The sequence below is a fragment of the Stigmatopora nigra genome, chromosome 2 (assembly GCF_051989575.1).
Source record: "Stigmatopora nigra isolate UIUO_SnigA chromosome 2, RoL_Snig_1.1, whole genome shotgun sequence".
Lineage (NCBI taxonomy): Eukaryota > Metazoa > Chordata > Actinopteri > Syngnathiformes > Syngnathidae > Stigmatopora > Stigmatopora nigra.
In genome coordinates, this window is record NC_135509.1 from 6,948,229 (window position 1) to 6,965,381 (window position 17,153).

Below are 17,153 nucleotides of genomic sequence, written 5' to 3' on the forward strand. Positions count from 1 at the left end.
AGGTAGTAGGATTGGACATCCTGAATTGGTTGCCAGTCAATAACAGAAAGTTATTGTTAATCATTGTTGAGTTTTTATACATTTGTGTAATTTGAAATCAATTTGTAAATGAATTCCTCTCACATATACAGCCCGGTGGTTGAGTGGTTAGCGCATCAGCCTCGCAGCTCAGAGGTCCTGGGTTCAAATCCAGGTTGTGATTGGATTCCCACCAATGATGATGCTCATTTCATTCCATGAAGATTTGAATGATAAAACGAGATCTGAAGATGAGAAGCAATCAGCTGTCGGAGCTCAAACACACCGTGTCTAAATTTGGAGCCGCTTCAAACCAGTTCCTGGCATTTTTTTGACAGGACGCACCGCAGACAGCCAATTTAAAGTGTTAGGGCGACCATTCTCAAACACATTAGCAATTCTAGTACTCAATCAGTCATTTATATGACGTCAACATGTTGTTTAGTGCATTGTGGGATCCAGAAAATGTGGGTATTAAAGCTATTGTGGTATTGGTTCTTGCTCAAATGGACTAGTGATGGACTAGAAATTTCCGGTTGAGCATAAGGTGGGCTGCAAAAGGCCCCTTCTTGCAAGTTTTTTAATATTGCTTTGTGTCATCTTTGGAAAGTAATGAGTATGGCCGTCTGCTCACACAGCAGGGGAATCTCAAATAGAGCTTACACAGATTTAGCGCCGAGTTTGGCGCACCCGCTCGCTTGCCCAGGGGTGCACACCCCAACTTGTTTTCTACCGTGGCTTCTCTGTCACATAAGAAAATTGCACGGAAAAAATATCTTAAGATTTTTGCTGAAAATACTGACATTTTATCTGCCAATGAAGGCATTTAAATTCTGGTAATGTATCATAAACACTATTTTTGCTGTGAAAATTGGCCACTGAGATATTAAATTTTCTCTCTCATGAATCAACAGTAGATATTTAGACATTAAACTCTCATGTATATAATTTTGAGAGCTGGTTTTAACAGTACTTACTCTCTGTCACCATTTGACTGGCGACCAAAAGACTAGACGGCCAAACGTTCGGCGACCAAACGTTCGGCGACCAAACGTTCGGCGACCAAACGTCCGGCGACCAAAAGACCAGGCGACCAAAAGACCAGGCGACCAAAAGACCAGGCGACCAAAAGACCAGGCGACCAAACGTCCGGCGACCAATAGACCAGGCGACCAAAAGACCAGGCGACCAAACGTCCGGCGACCAAAAGACCGGGCGACCAAACATCCGGTGACCAAAAGACCGGGCGACCAAACATCCGGTGACCAAAAGACCGGGCGACCAAACATCCGGTGACCAAACGTCCGGTGACCAAAAGACCGGGCGACCAAACGTCCGGTGACCAAAAGACCGGGCGACCAAACATGCGGTGACCAAAAGACCGGGCGACCAAACGTCCCGTGACCAAAAGACCAGGTGACCAAACGTCCGAGTACTATTATTAAGGGATAATTTCAATGTGATCAGTTTGATGGCCACCAAAGTGCATCCTGGATATTTTTTTTTCTTAATCCTGTTTTATTAAAGAGTCTTAAAATTTGCCATACATGATAAGTAAGGATTTTTTTGGGAGGGGGGGGTGGTGCTTGAAGTCAAAGCCTTTTTTCTTAGAGGCCAGTAGCTCAGTGAAGCACATCATTATCATCATCCTTTTCTTCTTCTTAAATCATACCTTGGCTTTGAGAAAAGTCATATGCACACGTTTTGATCTGCCTGCTGGGAATTATGGGATTAGCATAATGATTGTGCATTTAGCTTTATAGATTACACAATACTGCCCTAAAAATAGGCCCCCGTTTTTAATGCCTGATCTCTGCACTTAAACCAAGAATACATGCTAGACCCAACTGGTACCACCATGACCCGTTTCTTGGATTATTTTCTCTTGTACTTGGGACATATGGATAAATAAATGGACCAATTGTTAACTCATTTAACCCCAAGCAGAGGATAAAGTAACACAGATGCATTTTAATTAATTAGCAGAAACTATTCATCTAAGTGTGCATTACTGGAATTGATAACAAGGGAGTGGTAGTATTTCCTTATGTAAATGTATTTGCATTTTATAATGGATAAACGGTGTTATGTTGATTTGTGCCACTGGAGGGAGACATTGTGTCATACCTTAATTGTGTATAAACGTGATAATTTTCAATTTAAAAAAAAATTAGTTGTTGCAGTTTGGTTTAATTGTTTTTTTTTTTTTTTGGTTGGGGGATAAACTGATTGGATTAAATCTGCTGTTGCTATGACAACCAGGGGCAGAACAAGCCCTTGTAACACAGGCAAAATAAGAACATATATATCTTCAAGTGGTAATTAAATTTTATTTAATTAACTATTAAAATGTTAACTGAAAAGTATATTTTACAGGGGATATAGACATTTTAAAAATGGGGTATATTAAATATAGTGTGATTAACCTTTAAAAGTTAATGCTTTCTGAAGGAATACTTTTTAAAGTGCAGGAACTTTTAAATACTATAGATTTAAAAAAATCTTGCACTTTCAACCTACTATTTTATGACTGCCATTACCTAAAGTATTCCAATCAATTTTACCTTGTTAGCAAGGTTTTATTAACTGTGGCCAAAATGGGCTCAGTAAGCTTGATGGTTTATTTTGTTTTCTGATTGCTTTGGACTTTTATTGTTTAAGGTCAGACTTGAGGCCCCAAGTGGGAAAAGTCCAACGAGCCAGACAGGCTTGCCATTGTTTCATTGTCTGCTGTGAATTTGGGTATTCAGCCTCTTATGAAAGGACAACAACAAAATACAAAATCATGATTGATTGAATCTTTTACCACTTGGATTAAAGGGGGAAACAAATTCATTTAAAATTGGATCAAAAGCCCTAAATATTCAGTTTTTATAGATCTAAGGCATTGTTTATTTGAGCTTTTTTTGTATAGTAATAGAAAATATCTTTTAATCATGTATTTTATTTCAAATGGAAACAAAATATTTATTTTTATTTTTAGATTTTACAAAATGCTTTTTGAACTAAAATTACAAAAGAAAACAATAATTGATTTTAAAAAGGGGAAAATCAAGAAATCTATCATAATTTGAATTTGATCCTAAAATATAAAATCATGATTTACTTTCTCGGGCCGCAGAAAATGATGCAGCGAGCCAGATTTGGCCCCCGGGCCGCTACTTTGACACCTGTGATTTATACAGTAATAAACTAAAAGAGCTGTTTGCAGCAGTTATTTAAAACTAATCAAAAAAAAGGGAGAGTTCCAAAAGGTAACTTAAAGGGTTTCCAGCAGTCTTACAGAACTGAGCTCTAGCACCCCTCTCCAGCTGGATTTCCAGCAACCTTACAGACCTGAACTCTAGCACCCCCCCCTACTGCTAAATTTCCACCACCCAGAATGACGAAAAAAATGCAAAAATAAACAAAAATAACTGCCTTCATAACTCGACACATATGAACACTTAAAAATCCCAGCATCCTCAAACACAACTCGATTAACCTGAAATGCTCCGTTGGCCTATTTTTTTTCCAAGTAACCCCCGTAATTACCACTAAGCAGCTCAAGTGAATAGTTCTCCAAGCACAAAAAAAATCAAAGTGAAGCATTGGTTGCATAAGCTGCCACGGTTTCACCCCGGCAGCTCTTTTATTAGCAAAAAAAATATCACGGCCATTAGTCCACAGATGCGTTTTTTCCCCCCTCTATCCGATGGAAAACCGAAGGCTGGGTATGTGTGTGTGTGTCGGGGGGGCGGAGATATGTAACGTGAAACCATTCCAGATATGTGGGTTGCCAAAACCGTGCGCCTCTCTGTTTATGTGCTACAAAGACAATCCACCCATCCTGCCTTCCTTCCTTTTTAAATGTGGAATAAATGTTGCTTGTCGTTAGCGTCTTTTTTTTGGCCGCTTAGAAAAATACAACTTTGAAAGAGGAGGATGACACGTAAGAGGAATAAAGTCCCTTTTGTTTTGAGATTGTGCAGACTGGCGCGTTCGTTCGCTCGCCCGGTGAACACGGCCTCTCTCTTTCTCTCTTTCTTTCTCTCACTCTCTTTCTTTTCGTTCTCTGGCACGTTCACAGGCTTTTTTTGGTCTCGGAAACGCACATGCAAAACGGGCTGAAAGGGTTAAAATTGCTCTCACAGTATTCAATGGGAATTTTAGCCTGTGGAATGAATTGGTCCAACTTAGAAACAAAAAAAAAGAAAGTCTAAAAAAGAAAATGGAATGCATGTTAGATGGTCACATCTAGCTAACATCTAAATCCAACTGAAAGCAAAAACCAAGGCGTGCTGAAAGGAAACAAAAAAAAGCTAGTATCCTCCTATTCATATATATATATAAAATAAAATTAAAAAAAAAACAATGGGTCAAATGAGCACATTTTTTTAAAAAGGTTGAAAAACCCCAGCCATAGACAGTTGTACAAATATTTTACACAAAAATGTTTCTCGTTTTACACGCCGCCGTTAAATCTTTGAGAGATGAACATAAGTTAATAAGACGTCAAATGTGACATTTGTCAACGGGGGGTCTGCCAAGGCCAGACGCTCGTCGACTTGGGTCACCCGGGCCCAGCTGCCTGCAAATGATAATAACGCAGTCGTTTGGTTAGATCGGGGGGTGGGCAAACTTTTTGGGCCCGGGGGCCATATTGACTTTAAAAATGTGACAGACGTGCCGGGTCAGCACATTAATTATTATCGCACCACGTGGATGTTTTCAATGATGTAATGCTGTCATATTTTAGAATCTCTATTTAAATCTACCAAAAATATAGTGTACGTCCTTAAAAAAATGATGAAACTTCTATTCCAATATTAATAACTCTTCAGATAATATTTTTTTGGGTGGACTTTTACCTTTAGAAAAGGCCGCAGTCCTTCAGGTTGTTTTTGATGATGACGTCAGTGACGGCGTCGAAGACAAACTGCACATTCTTGGTGTCGGTGGCGCAGGTGAAGTGGGTGTAGATCTCCTTGGTGTCCTTCCTCTTGTTCAGGTCTTCAAACTGACACTGGATATAGGCCGCCGCTTCCTCGTAAGTGTTGGAACCTGCCGAAAAGAATTGTTGGGTGGGGGTCAGTGATCTTTCAAGCCTCATTTATATTTATATTTGTATTTCCTCACCTGCGTATTCTGGGTAGCAAATGGTGAGTGGGCTCTTTTTAATCTTCTCCTCAAACAGGTCCTTCTTGTTGAGGAAGAGGATGATGGAAGTGTCGGTGAACCACTTGTTGTTGCAGATGGAGTCGAAGAGTTTCATGCTCTCGTGCATTCGGTTCTGAGAAAAGGTGCCGAAATTGAATGAGGAGGTTTTTTCCTTTGGTTTGTTTGGGCTTATTCATTGTTTTTTCTTACCATTTCCTCGTCTTCAGCCAAAACCAGGTCGTAGTCGCTGAGAGCCACGCAGAAGATGATGGCGGTGACGCCCTCGAAGCAGTGGATCCACTTCTTCCTCTCGGATCTCTGGCCGCCGACGTCGAACATTCTGGATGGATCAATCAATTTAAAAATGCATTAGACGTTATTTTTTTGTCCACTACAAATGGTGTGGGGCCAACACTATTATTACAGTTATAGATTATGGGGGAACTACATTATATTGTCCCATTAGCCTTAAAGTCCAGGGGTCAGGAATGTTTTTTGACGAAGAGAGCCATAAACAATTGATATTTTCAAACATTATTACTTGAGAGCCATACTCGGAATTTAAAAGTAAAAAAACATGAAAATGTGAGCATTTATTCTTCATTTCACCAGTTTGAAAGTGAAAAAAACTCTGAATTATTTTTAGAACATTATTTCACTGGTGCTAATCAATGCAGAAGAGTCTAATGAAGAAAAAATATAATTTAAAAAGGCAGAGAGCCCTATACACCCATCAAAAGAGCCACATATGGCTACCGAGCCATAGGTTCCCTACCCCTGGCCTTAAACTTATAGTGCTATATGAATTCATTAAAATAAAATAAAAAAAATTCAGCTCTTTATTTAAAAAGTTTTTTTTTGTGAAAACAAAAAAGGGGCGGCCCGGTGGAGTGAGTGGTTAGTGCGATCGGCCTCACAGCTCTGGGGTCCTGGGTTTAAATCCAGGTCATGTCCATCAGTGTGGAATTTGCCTATTTCCCGGTTCTGGGTGGGTTTCCTCCGGGTACTCCGGTTTCCTCCCACATTCCAAAAAAACATGGAGGGTCGCCTGATTGGACACTAAACTAACCCTAGGTTTGGTCCAAAGTCAGCTGAGATAGGCTCCAGCACCCCCACAAGGTTAAAGCGATTCAGAAAATGAGATAACTAAAAAAAAAGTTGACGTGGCCCTGCAATTTAGCAACGCTACCATGGTGTAAGAAGACAACTTAAAACTGCCCACTTAAAATGGAGCTCCTTGAAGGTGAAATGTGTCTCCACGATGCCGGTAGTCTTCACTCGGGTCCTCAACACGTCCTGCTGGGTGGGTACGTAAGCGCCGTGTGATATTCTGTCCAGGTCATTCAGATAGCTGTAGAGGTGAAGGGGGAAGGAAGAAAAGAAGAAATAGTTATTTGCTTGAAAGTGGGCGTCGCCCCGCTCTGGGGACGAGCCAGGCCAAACCGTACGACGACAACGACTCACTAGGCCGCAGAGTCGTTGAGTTGGTACTCTCGGGAGCGGCTAAAGCACGCCTGCACTCCGGCGTCCTTCCACAGCCGCTGGATGACCCCGGCCAGCTCGCCGGTCATGAAGCCCTCCTCGGCCGAGCCCGCCAACACGAACAGCTGGCGCGCGTCATCCTGATCCACAAAAAAAAAAAATCAAAAACACTTATTGCTTGTAAGTAAATCCCAACGTGGCTTTTCATGTAAACTTTCGAGGTAAAAAAAGGAGGTGGAAAACTTGCCTTGGCTAAGTTTAGCGGTGAGTCATTTTTTGTCAAGACAGAGTCAAACTAAGTGTCCATTTTGAAAATACACTTTGAATTAGTGATGTCCCAATTACCGTATTTTCACGACTATAAGGCACACCGTCAATGAATGACATTTTTTCCATATATAAGGCGCACTGTTTTATAAGGCGCACTGTCTATTTTGGAGAAAATTTAAGACTTAAGTGCGCCTTATAGTCATGAAAATACGGTAATTGCTATTGACTTCCAGGTATGAAGCACTCACTCACTACACAGTCACCTCTAGAGCCAGCCATTGTTGATGTTTTGGAATTTTATTTTGTATAAAATCTTGCAGTGGGGGAGGAGCTATATGATAGAAGATTTTGTAAACTAAGATGGCATCTGCATATTTAACAGTATTGTTTCAGTTCAGGTGTTTGTTTTTTTTAAATATCCGACAGTGGTGGTTTTTCGTTTTTGGTTTTCTGTTTTTCTATATATAAGGCGCACTGGATTATAAGGCGCACTGTCTATTTTGGGAAAAATTTAAGACTTTTAAGTGCACCTTATAGTCGTGAAAATACAGTAGATATATTTGCATGGGACTCAGTTGTCTGATTTTGAGACTCCACAGATCTTATACCCAGGAAATATATCTATATTTTTCAGTGTGATGGATGGATTAACGTTATAAAAATGTTGTCCATTCATTTTGAATTACAGCTATAGCAACATTGTATACCGTCTTTCAAGTATAAATGAAACAAATAAATCAAACATTTTGTATGATACATTGAAGAGGGCTCCAGAATAAGGAATAAAATGATCAAGGAGACGAAAACAGTTTATATGATGAAATGAGTTTCTAAAATGAGAAGTTGACTTCAAGCATTTGCCTCTTCCATTGTTAAATGCGGTATTATGTGATTCTCCCTTAAGGCGGTGCTCCTCGTGGTGTGAATGATAAGTACAGAAATAGAAATTCAGTCAGCCATATTCACTGATTAGCACTTTTTTTCTAAATAGTTCACACAGAGCTCCATAACACTTTTTTCTGTGTTTGGGTCAGTTTTGCGGACTCTTGTCGCAGGTGGGGCAGGCGTGGTGTTCCCTCCCCATAATTGAAATGGACGTTACTGTCATTTTTATCTGTCGATTTGAACGTGGGTCAACACTCACCGCTCTGGCTGAGTCGGCAAAATCGATCTTGAGGCGTCCCATGGCTCTGATGATGGCAATGATGGACTGAATGGTGTTGCTGTAGACAACCGCCTTGTACTGCTTACACTCCTCCTCTGAGTAGCCTGCCTCGTGGATGATCCTGACAAACATTACGAGAAGAACTTATTAATAAAAATTGCCTTCCCAGTTTCATTATTGTTTGACCCATTTAGTCAAAAATCATCTCAGCGAACTCTTTTCAAGTACAAATATTAAATTGTCGTATTTTCCGCACTATAGGCTGAAATAATCATTGTTTTAGATCTATAAAAACTGAATATTTAGGGATTTTAATCCAGTTCTTTTAATCCGATTAAAAAAAATCTAAATATTATATCAAAAATAGTCTGGTCCACATTAAATTGTCGTATTTTCCGCACTATAGGCTGAAATAAACATTGTTTTAGATCTATAAAAACTTAATATTTAGGGATTTTAATCCAGTTCTTTTAATCCGATTAAAAAAAATCTAAATATATTATATCTAAAATAGTCTGGCCCACATGAAATGGAGTTGACGTTAATGCGGCCCACAAACCAACCCAATTTTTACAACTACCGTATTTTCACGACTATAAGGCACACCCCCAACGAATGATACATTTTTTTTCCATATATAAAGCACACTGGATTATAAGGCGCCTTGTCTATTTTAGAGAAAATTTCACACTTTTAAATGCGCCTTATAGTCGTGAAAATACGGTACTACTACTACTACTACTGTGTTTTATATTCCAGTGCTTTGTAGCGCAGAAAATGCTGTAGCTAAAAATTTAAGATGTTTTTATTGTTTGTTTCACGTCATGAATTTTAATTAATAAGAAAATCTAACAACATTCTGTTAGCAAAAACAGGTTAGCCGATTAAATGGTCATCTATTAACAACATTTATTAATAACATTTGTGGATTTTTGGTCTCTGTTAACAAAAAAGTTAAAGTAAATCCCATATCGGATGCGCTAAACTGACTGAATAATTCACGAGTGTGATTCATGCAAATCATTTTTGTAGGCAATAAGAAAAAAAATAATTTAAAATTGGGTTTCCATTGTGTGTTGACTTACTTCATCTGTTTGACAATGGTACTTTTCCCAGACTCACCAGCCCCTGAGGAAGAAAAAAAACAAAAAAAGGGAATTAATTATATCACAGTCGACTTATTTGTATCACCAAAAGAAAAAAATATGTTCAGGCGTGGTTTTTACTTTTAAAAAGTTGAATGAAAAAACTTTAGCAATTTTCAAACCTTAACACGAGCCAAAAAACAGTCATTTTTAACCATTTTTTCCACCATCATTCCATCTACGCCGTTCCATCGACAACCACGTGAGCGACGTCAAATGCGTTCTTCCAATCTACGCTTGGTCGGTGGACTATCAAACGGAATCTTATTATAGATGCGACTGGATCGGGCGTTGAGCCGCATTTCAGCGCAATTGGATTAATCAACTAGACCCTGGTGTCAATGGGATTACAAAGGGCTCAAGCGTCTCTGGGGTTTCTATTTAATGCAGGAAAGACTGGCCAGTAAAGTGAGAAATGATAATCGGGTCCCGTTTGTGCATTTTCGCGCCTTCAAGGAAGTCATTGGCGGCCGTACACGATGGCAGCGACCTTTACGAGGCAACAACCACTGGTCTCTGGTAATTCCCCACGAGATCCATGCGTGTTTACAGCGGAGAAGACAACATTTTAATTACCTTGTCTCTGCTGAGACTACAATGTGGTCCCTGGTGAGGGAGGGGACATCATCAATGAGAACATGACTGAGAACTTTTTTTAAGTCTTTCATTCGGGTCGGATGTAATGCATGTGAATTTACAGAATGTCCAATTTTGGAAAAATTTATAAATAAAGAATTGAGTGAGATTTTTTTTATTTTATTGCACGGTATTGTGATTTGATGGGTAAAGGTGATGTGTTATCTGTGATCTTATTGTGCAATTTTTAGAGGATCGGAATGTATAAAAAAAAAATTAAATCAAAATTAGAATGCTCAATTCATCACATTTTTTTATGTAAAGCAAAATATGTAAACAACTTTTTGCATCTGATTGTGTAATTTTTAGAATGTCTATTAATAGCAAAAAAATAAATGTCGCAACCAAAACCGAGCAATTTATCACTTTGAATTTCCATTTTTTTAATTTATGTAAATCAAAAGCAAACATATTTTTTACCAACTTTTGCTCTGCAGAACTGATTTACAAAAAAAATCTCTGATGACTTTATGGTACTAAACACCCTATTTATATGGCTATATTGCCATTTTTTTTTCTTTTTACTCCTTTCCAAGTTATCAAACTGGGACTTGATAACGTCAGATCTTCAAAATTAAGGTGACTCACGTAAAAAAAAAACTATATTTAGTAAGATCCAATCAATGATGTGCTAACAGTTTTAACTGGTCAAAGTGCATCTAGTGACATACATTTTTTTAAATCAATGTATTTATTTTCCATATATCTTATCCTCAGTCAGTCAGTCAGGACTCAGGTGATCTGAGATTTCTCATTGCGGCCAAGAGTAGGGAGCGTAAAATGTAAAACATATCCAACACCGTCCGCACAGACCGAAAAACGAATCAGCGGCAGCTTCATTCAAATCTCTGGAGAGGATTCATTTCAGCTTGCGCATTGACTATAGCAACGAGGACTTTGTTGACAAATGCCTACCAATGGGATGCCAAGTAAAACGCGGAAACGTGCTCATTTCCCAAAATGTCAACCTAACATTAAATCAACATACATTAATTACAAAACAAGAGGTCACGTGATCCCAAAAACCGGTGCCGATGACGTCATTTTCAAAGGAATCGAGCACCATCAAAAGAGCCTCATTTGTCACATTGTCATTCATTCACGGATCAAATATTCAAACGCAATTTGTCTGCACTTGACAATATTGTTGTATATCCCACACAAAAACAAAAACTTTACAAGCAATAAAGGGAAATTTGTTCTATTGACGCAATCCATATGCCATTATTGCATCAAAGGCATGCAAAAAAAAAAAGAGCACTCGAGCCCACACATCTTCACCAGCGGAGGGAATTGAGCACGACTTTGGACGTCAGACCGCAAACATGATCAATTCAAGAACGGGGGGTTTCGCTCTGGAGGCGTGCGCTTCGTTCGCTCCGTTCTCTTGCCATGTCCCTCGTCCGTAATTGCTGCACATTTGGCCGTCAGTCAGATGACGCAGGTTGCCTAGCAACCACTTATACATCCGTTTTTGTCCGAGACGGCAGGCGTTGGCCGCCATCTTCCAGCCAGAAAAATATTAAGTGACTTTAATGCTGGACATCAAATTTGGTTCATTAGTATAATCTGATAAAATCCCATTCAAACTCATTTGGTATCAATATTTACAAAGAATAAATAGTTTTTATAGTAGTATACCATTGACTAAACCCCAAACACTATGCTAACATGCTAATAAGAAAGCAATACTGGACTACAGGATATGCTAATGCTAGCCTAGCCTAATTTTTTCTAACTTTTAATTGAATATACCTTCATGAATTACATTTTTGTGTGATTTTTGCTACTAAAAGGGAGTACAATAACATTTAAATTCTTGTGTGTGTCGTGGTTTGACTTCATTCAAGGCCAAAAAGAATGTTGAAATGAACTACGACCACTCGCATAGCCTAAACAAAATCAATTGGCAAAGGAATTGAATTCCAAAACAAATTCCCCGTCCCTTTGTTCCCGAATACACAAGTCTGAAATGCTCATACTATTTACACCATAATGGCGATGGTTGTTAGCGTGGACAGCTAGTTGTGAAGCAAATCTAATGATATGCCATTACAACCAATTTTCAAAGTGAAACAACCAATAAAGATGCACAAACATTTGTAATCTGCTTCAAATCGAAAAGATACATCTACGCTTAGCTTCGGATGTGTGGGATTTTCTGTTTTATGAATAATTGACTCAGACTGTGACTATCTTTGAATGCATCATCAAACCATTCAGTCTTAATAGAGGAAGCCCTTATTAGGACTGGGGCGTGATGTGCAGCCTAGTTTGAGCTGATGCAGGGTTATATATTGACAAAAAAATATTTACATTTTCACAAAGTACAGAGAATGTTATGAAAATGTAAGGGTAACCTACAGTAGCCCCAAAAAAACATGGAAAATGCATTAAAATTCACAGAAATGTAAAGTGGATGTGCCATTTACGCCTTGATGGCGACAGACGTCCAATCTGTTTGGACTAGGAGGTTTTAGACAAAAATGTATTTGACGTCTATTGCCGTCAATGGTACAGAAACGAAGCCATTTTATGCTATTGGGAGTGAACGGGTTAAAATGTTAATAAACGACAGTGAGGTCAGTTTACTACATAGCAGCAGGGCGAAATGATTCTCGAAATAAGTCTGATAAAACGATTTCCCCGTGAGAAAGAACAAATGTTGATAATGAGCGGAAATACTGACAAGAGTTCTTCAAATTGAACCAAACGCCGTCACAATTGTTTATTCTGCTTGATCCGGTAAAGACAACAAGATTAAGTCAGATGATTAGAATTCATTGGAAATTGTGACCACACCAAACTGAGAAAAGAATTAATTATTTTTAATAAAAATAGCATCAGAAGTTGCGTTCTACGTTTGTACGTTTTTTGTTTTAAATCTCAGTCGGCTAACTAATCCGAACTGGTGACGCTGAGTCGGCTAACGTTAAGAAGCTAATTGCTAAATTAGCTTAGCGATTTAAAGCCAGTGTTGGGCGGCAGCGGCTGTCCAAAGTGGTGTTAATCCTCAACGACAGACGCATTTTAACCGTCTTAATAGATACTAAAAATTGAGTTAGCCAAGGAAGAAAAAACAACAAATAAGGCGTTAAACTTTTCAGCGCGACGAGAATCCTCGCCATTCAACACTAAACGACAAAATGTCTCCACTTGTTGTTTCGTCAAAGTTCAATAGAAGCTCAAAAACGCTGCTTTTCCTGTCGTGTCATTGAATACAAAAAACGGCAAAAAATAAATAGAAATAATCTGGAATTTGATTAAACGAGTACAACACAAGGCTTGGGTGTTGGCTTGGGGAAGATCCCCTACTCGCCCCGACCGGCCCATCCATCTTTCTCTCACCGAGCAGCAACAGCTTCACCTCCCGGGCAGCTTTCTCTCCGTCGTCCCGGAGGTTCCTGTCGATCATTTTGCTGCGCTCCTGCGCTGCTTTGTCGTCCGTGCTCAGAGTACATCCCATTTTGTTCCCTTTGTCGCAGTCTGGTATCCTCCGAGTCGATGATTTGAGGGTAAAAAATGGACGAAACACAACTTTTTACGGGGAGTGCTATACGACATGCAACGGCTACCACCGAGCTAGCATCCAGTAATGGGAGGAGGAGGGTAAAGGGAGGGGGGGAATCGGGGTGGGTTTACGATTGGGATTGAACCACGAGCACGCCCTTTTCTTCTTGATACCGATTACGCAGCTAAACCACGACAAATTTGTTGTTTTTTGGTCAACTTCCTGGCTCGGGGATTTGTTGTTTTATCCTATTTAAAACGGAATGACTAATCGAAGTCAGCCTTGTACTGTATTAAAATTAGCAGCTTCCGGTTCTGCTCGCTATGTAAACGCTTTATGCGCATGTGCAGAGAGGTTCAACCCGATCTAAAGAGCGCATGCGCAATATATTCAAGTTTTTTTAATTTAAATAAACGTTTGAATAGCTGTGATTGTATGTTAAAATCATTACAAAACAAATATCTAGGAACATCGTATGAATACACACACAATTTCTTTTTATTTTTTAAAATGATTTATTTGTCTGTTTGTTTGTTGTTGCATTTGTGTACCTCTCATTGTACTTGTATAATGATAATAAAAATCATAATTGAATGCCTAAAACATGTGAACAATTCCAAATTACTAAAAATTACCGACAAAAATAGAAGCTTATTTTTGTCTCAACCTCAGAGCATTTTTTTTTGTAGTTTAGGAACAAAACATTTGGCACTTTTCACAACCACTTTATAGTTCAGGCAAATGATTTGGTAAAAATGCTGGTACTGAATTTGCATCGCTCTATCGGGAGCTGCAAATGCTCACTATAGCACGTTTGCATGCAAATCCTAAAAAAGGCAGACAATCAGTGATGCTGGTAGTGCAGAATATGAAATAAAAAATTGAGTACATGCAAGCCTGAATTAAAAATCAAAAGCACAGCAGTCAAATTAAAGAACATAATACTACATACTTTTTTTTTGGCCAGTTACCAACCCTGGAGCTCGTTAGTTTGGGTTTCAGGAGCTCTGCTAAAACTTCATTATAATATTCATCAAGAGAAATTTTTAAAAAAAGAATCAAAAAATCTCAGAAAAAATAAAACCGTCAAGAAAAATGAGTCTTCAGATAAAATACAGATAACTCGACCCTACTAAAACAACTAAGTTATTCCAACCACAGTTTAAAAATAAACCCAAACAAAAAAAAAGCTTGATTTAATGGGGAAGGTCTGTTTTTTCCCCCCGCATGGGATCGTCAAAAGTGCCGTTCACAAATGAGAGCCCCACCCTGTGGTTCCATTTTCTCTTCTGTGTGACCACATCCAGCAATTCAAATGACTGTCAGATGACTCTGTTGCAGCTGAGGCTAGAACACCTGAAAATGAGCAAAAATAACATGAATAACACATCCAAAATGAAATCTGAAAGAACATTTATTCCCTTGCAAAGCCTTAAAAGTGCATGAAAACATCAGACAAATCAATTCTGTCCCACATAAACTTATTATTCTGCTTGTCAGTTTAAAAATAATAGTAATCGGACTTAGGCTTTTTCATCATCATTGACTCGACAAAAGCCTAATTGTTATCATACTCAGAAACTGCATACGACGAAATTGGTAGTACTTCTCCATAAGGTGCGTTTTTTTGGCAAAAGACCCAAATAAGTGATAATTTCAGACTCGTGATTTGGCATTCTGCCGTTATGGATACATCACTTACCTTCAGTCAGCCAGTAGGAGGCAGATCACCACCCAACAACTTTTCATATTACCTCATCCTGAAGTTATTACACAGAAGGAATTGTGTGTCATGCTACCGCAAGTTTAGAGTCCTGATGGATGTGGGAAAAAACTGTCCTTAAGCCTATTTGTTCGTACTTTGTGAGACCTATAGCGTCTGCCAGAGGGCAGCAGCTGGAACAGGTTGTGACCAGGGTGGTATGGGTCCCTGACAATGTTCCTGGCCCTAACGAGGGCTGGCAATGTCTTCCAGTGAGGGCAGCGTAGCACACTGTGATGCAGTATGCTAGGATGCTCTCCACAGTGGCTCTATAGAAGGTTACCAGAAGCTTATTGTTCAAGTTCTTGAGTACCCTGAAGAAATGGAGTCGTTTCTGGGCCTTCTTCACTACTGCCGTGGGGTGCTCGGACGTTTGGTCGCTGGTCTTTTGGTCAATGGTCTATTGGTCGCCGGTCAAATGGTGACAGAGAGTTTACTGTTGAAAGCAGCTCTCAAAATTATATTCATGAGAGTTTAATATCCAAGTACTGTTTAATATCTAAGTACATTTGACCGGCTCAGTATGTGGTCGGTTGGTTAAGAATTTCTTTATGGTGGTAGCATCTTCAGTGGACCTGTTTGCTCTATAATCTAACTGGTCTGATATGGCAGTTTGTTTATAAATGAAACAATGTTGAAATATGAATCAGAATGAACAGACAAAACAGCAAAAAAAATGACTTAACTAGAGTTTGACCTCAAACTGTGTGATTCCAAATAGGACGGCTAAGGATTGAGATGCGGTCAGAATTCCTCATCTCACTTTGCATACAATTTGCAGTCGTATGCAAACGGACACCACCGACCAGGAATCATTTCACCATACACGAAAAAAGGCAAAAGTTCACCGAAAAACAGCCTGTTTTTGCAATTGTCACAGAAGAGAGCCCTCATTTTGTAATATTTTTTTCTTTTTCTGCAGGGGAGGTGATGTACAAATGTCGTCACGACCCAAGCATGTAAGTGCACTTCCAGGCAACCAGCCTCAAAAGACCCCGAGTGTGAATGGAGGGCCGATACTCAGCACTTTAGTAATGCTCATCGGGGGGTGAACGGCCTCCGTCTGGGACCTATTAGCCCCGAGACGTGTCCGTTAATTATTTCCACACTCAAAATTGCACGTAGCTTCCCAATGCTACAGCCGAATATGTTGCTATTATTGATAAAGTACGCTTAAAAAAACATTTACAGACAACAAACACCTGCACACACAGTGACAAAAACTAAAATGAACCCTTTTATGGTCTATAATAACCCCTGATGTAATTTTACTTTTTAAATATCTCTGTATTCAATTTAATGGCTGCCATTGACGGCACTAAACATCCAGTCTATTGCAGGAAAGACCTGCAGTGACACTTTCATCCACTGGGTGGAAGCAGAGCTGTGAAACATTTGCATCCTGAAGGGATGTATTAACTTTTGTTTAATGAGAAATATAAAAAAATAGGATAGATATAATACCTTGAGGTGGTGTTGGAATTGAAATGAAAAAAATATAATAATAACAAATAAATTAGTTTAAAAAAAGTAATTTGTCCAAATTCCTTCTACCAAAACAAATAATTATTAATTTTATAAGTGAATTTTACATATTCTGCATTTTTTGATATGTATTTTTTTTAAATGCAATTAGATCTAAAATTTCGATTGAAAATGTGAAGGACCTGCTGAGATTCGAACTCAGATCACTGGATTCAAAGTCCAGAGTGCTAACCATTACACCACAGGACCAGTTAACATTTTAGGTCTGGGGGTCAAAACTTATTTCAAATTTTAGACAATACACTAAATCCCAGAGCTTCATAATGAATTCCTGGTGTTAAAACACATTGCTATTGCTGTAGTGACCCTTTTTCAATATCACTCATATTCTTTATCCTGCGCATAGAATGATTTAAAACTTCTTTTCCTATTAGCTATTCCACTTTAACTAAAAATGCTATCATGTTTTGCATATGTTAGCATTAAGCAAAACAACATTTATTCAATAATTTCAGGTTTAAATTAGTTTAGCTTTTCCAC

General features: G+C 38.8%; 1 protein-coding gene and 1 non-coding gene across 2 annotated transcripts; both read right to left on the reverse strand.

The window, feature by feature from the left end:
* Positions 1-3,608: 3,608 nt before the first annotated feature.
* On the reverse strand, positions 3,609-13,699 carry LOC144213049 (guanine nucleotide-binding protein G(i) subunit alpha-1). The gene is made up of 9 exons (XM_077741297.1): positions 13,204-13,699; positions 9,160-9,202; positions 8,054-8,195; positions 6,622-6,779; positions 6,380-6,508; positions 5,368-5,497; positions 5,137-5,290; positions 4,869-5,061; positions 3,609-4,588 (listed from the first exon to the last, which is right to left on the reverse strand). Exons 1-8 carry the CDS (start codon positions 13,319-13,321, stop codon positions 4,871-4,873), a joined length of 1,065 nt encoding a protein of 354 aa, XP_077597423.1. The 5' UTR covers positions 13,322-13,699; the 3' UTR covers positions 3,609-4,588; positions 4,869-4,870.
* A 3,091-nt stretch (positions 13,700-16,790) lies between these two features.
* trnaq-uug (transfer RNA glutamine (anticodon UUG)) lies at positions 16,791-16,862 on the reverse strand. Its single transcript has one exon. It is a non-coding gene; the product is annotated as a tRNA-Gln (tRNA).
* Between the last annotated feature and the right edge of the window lie 291 nt (positions 16,863-17,153).

What these genes read in the sequence shown, in the direction of transcription:
- LOC144213049 (XM_077741297.1), bottom strand. Translation starts at nt 13,321, where the DNA reads ATGGGATGTACTCTGAGCACGGACGACAAAGCAGCGCAGGAGCGCAGC. An exon ending in ACCATTGTCAAACAGATGAA is followed by an intron (nt 8,196 to 9,159) that starts GTAAGTCAACAC and finishes AATGTTTGTCAG; the next exon opens with GATCATCCACGAGGCAGGCT. An exon ending in TGGCTGAAGACGAGGAAATG is followed by an intron (nt 5,291 to 5,367) that starts GTAAGAAAAAAC and finishes ACCTTTTCTCAG; the next exon opens with AACCGAATGCACGAGAGCAT.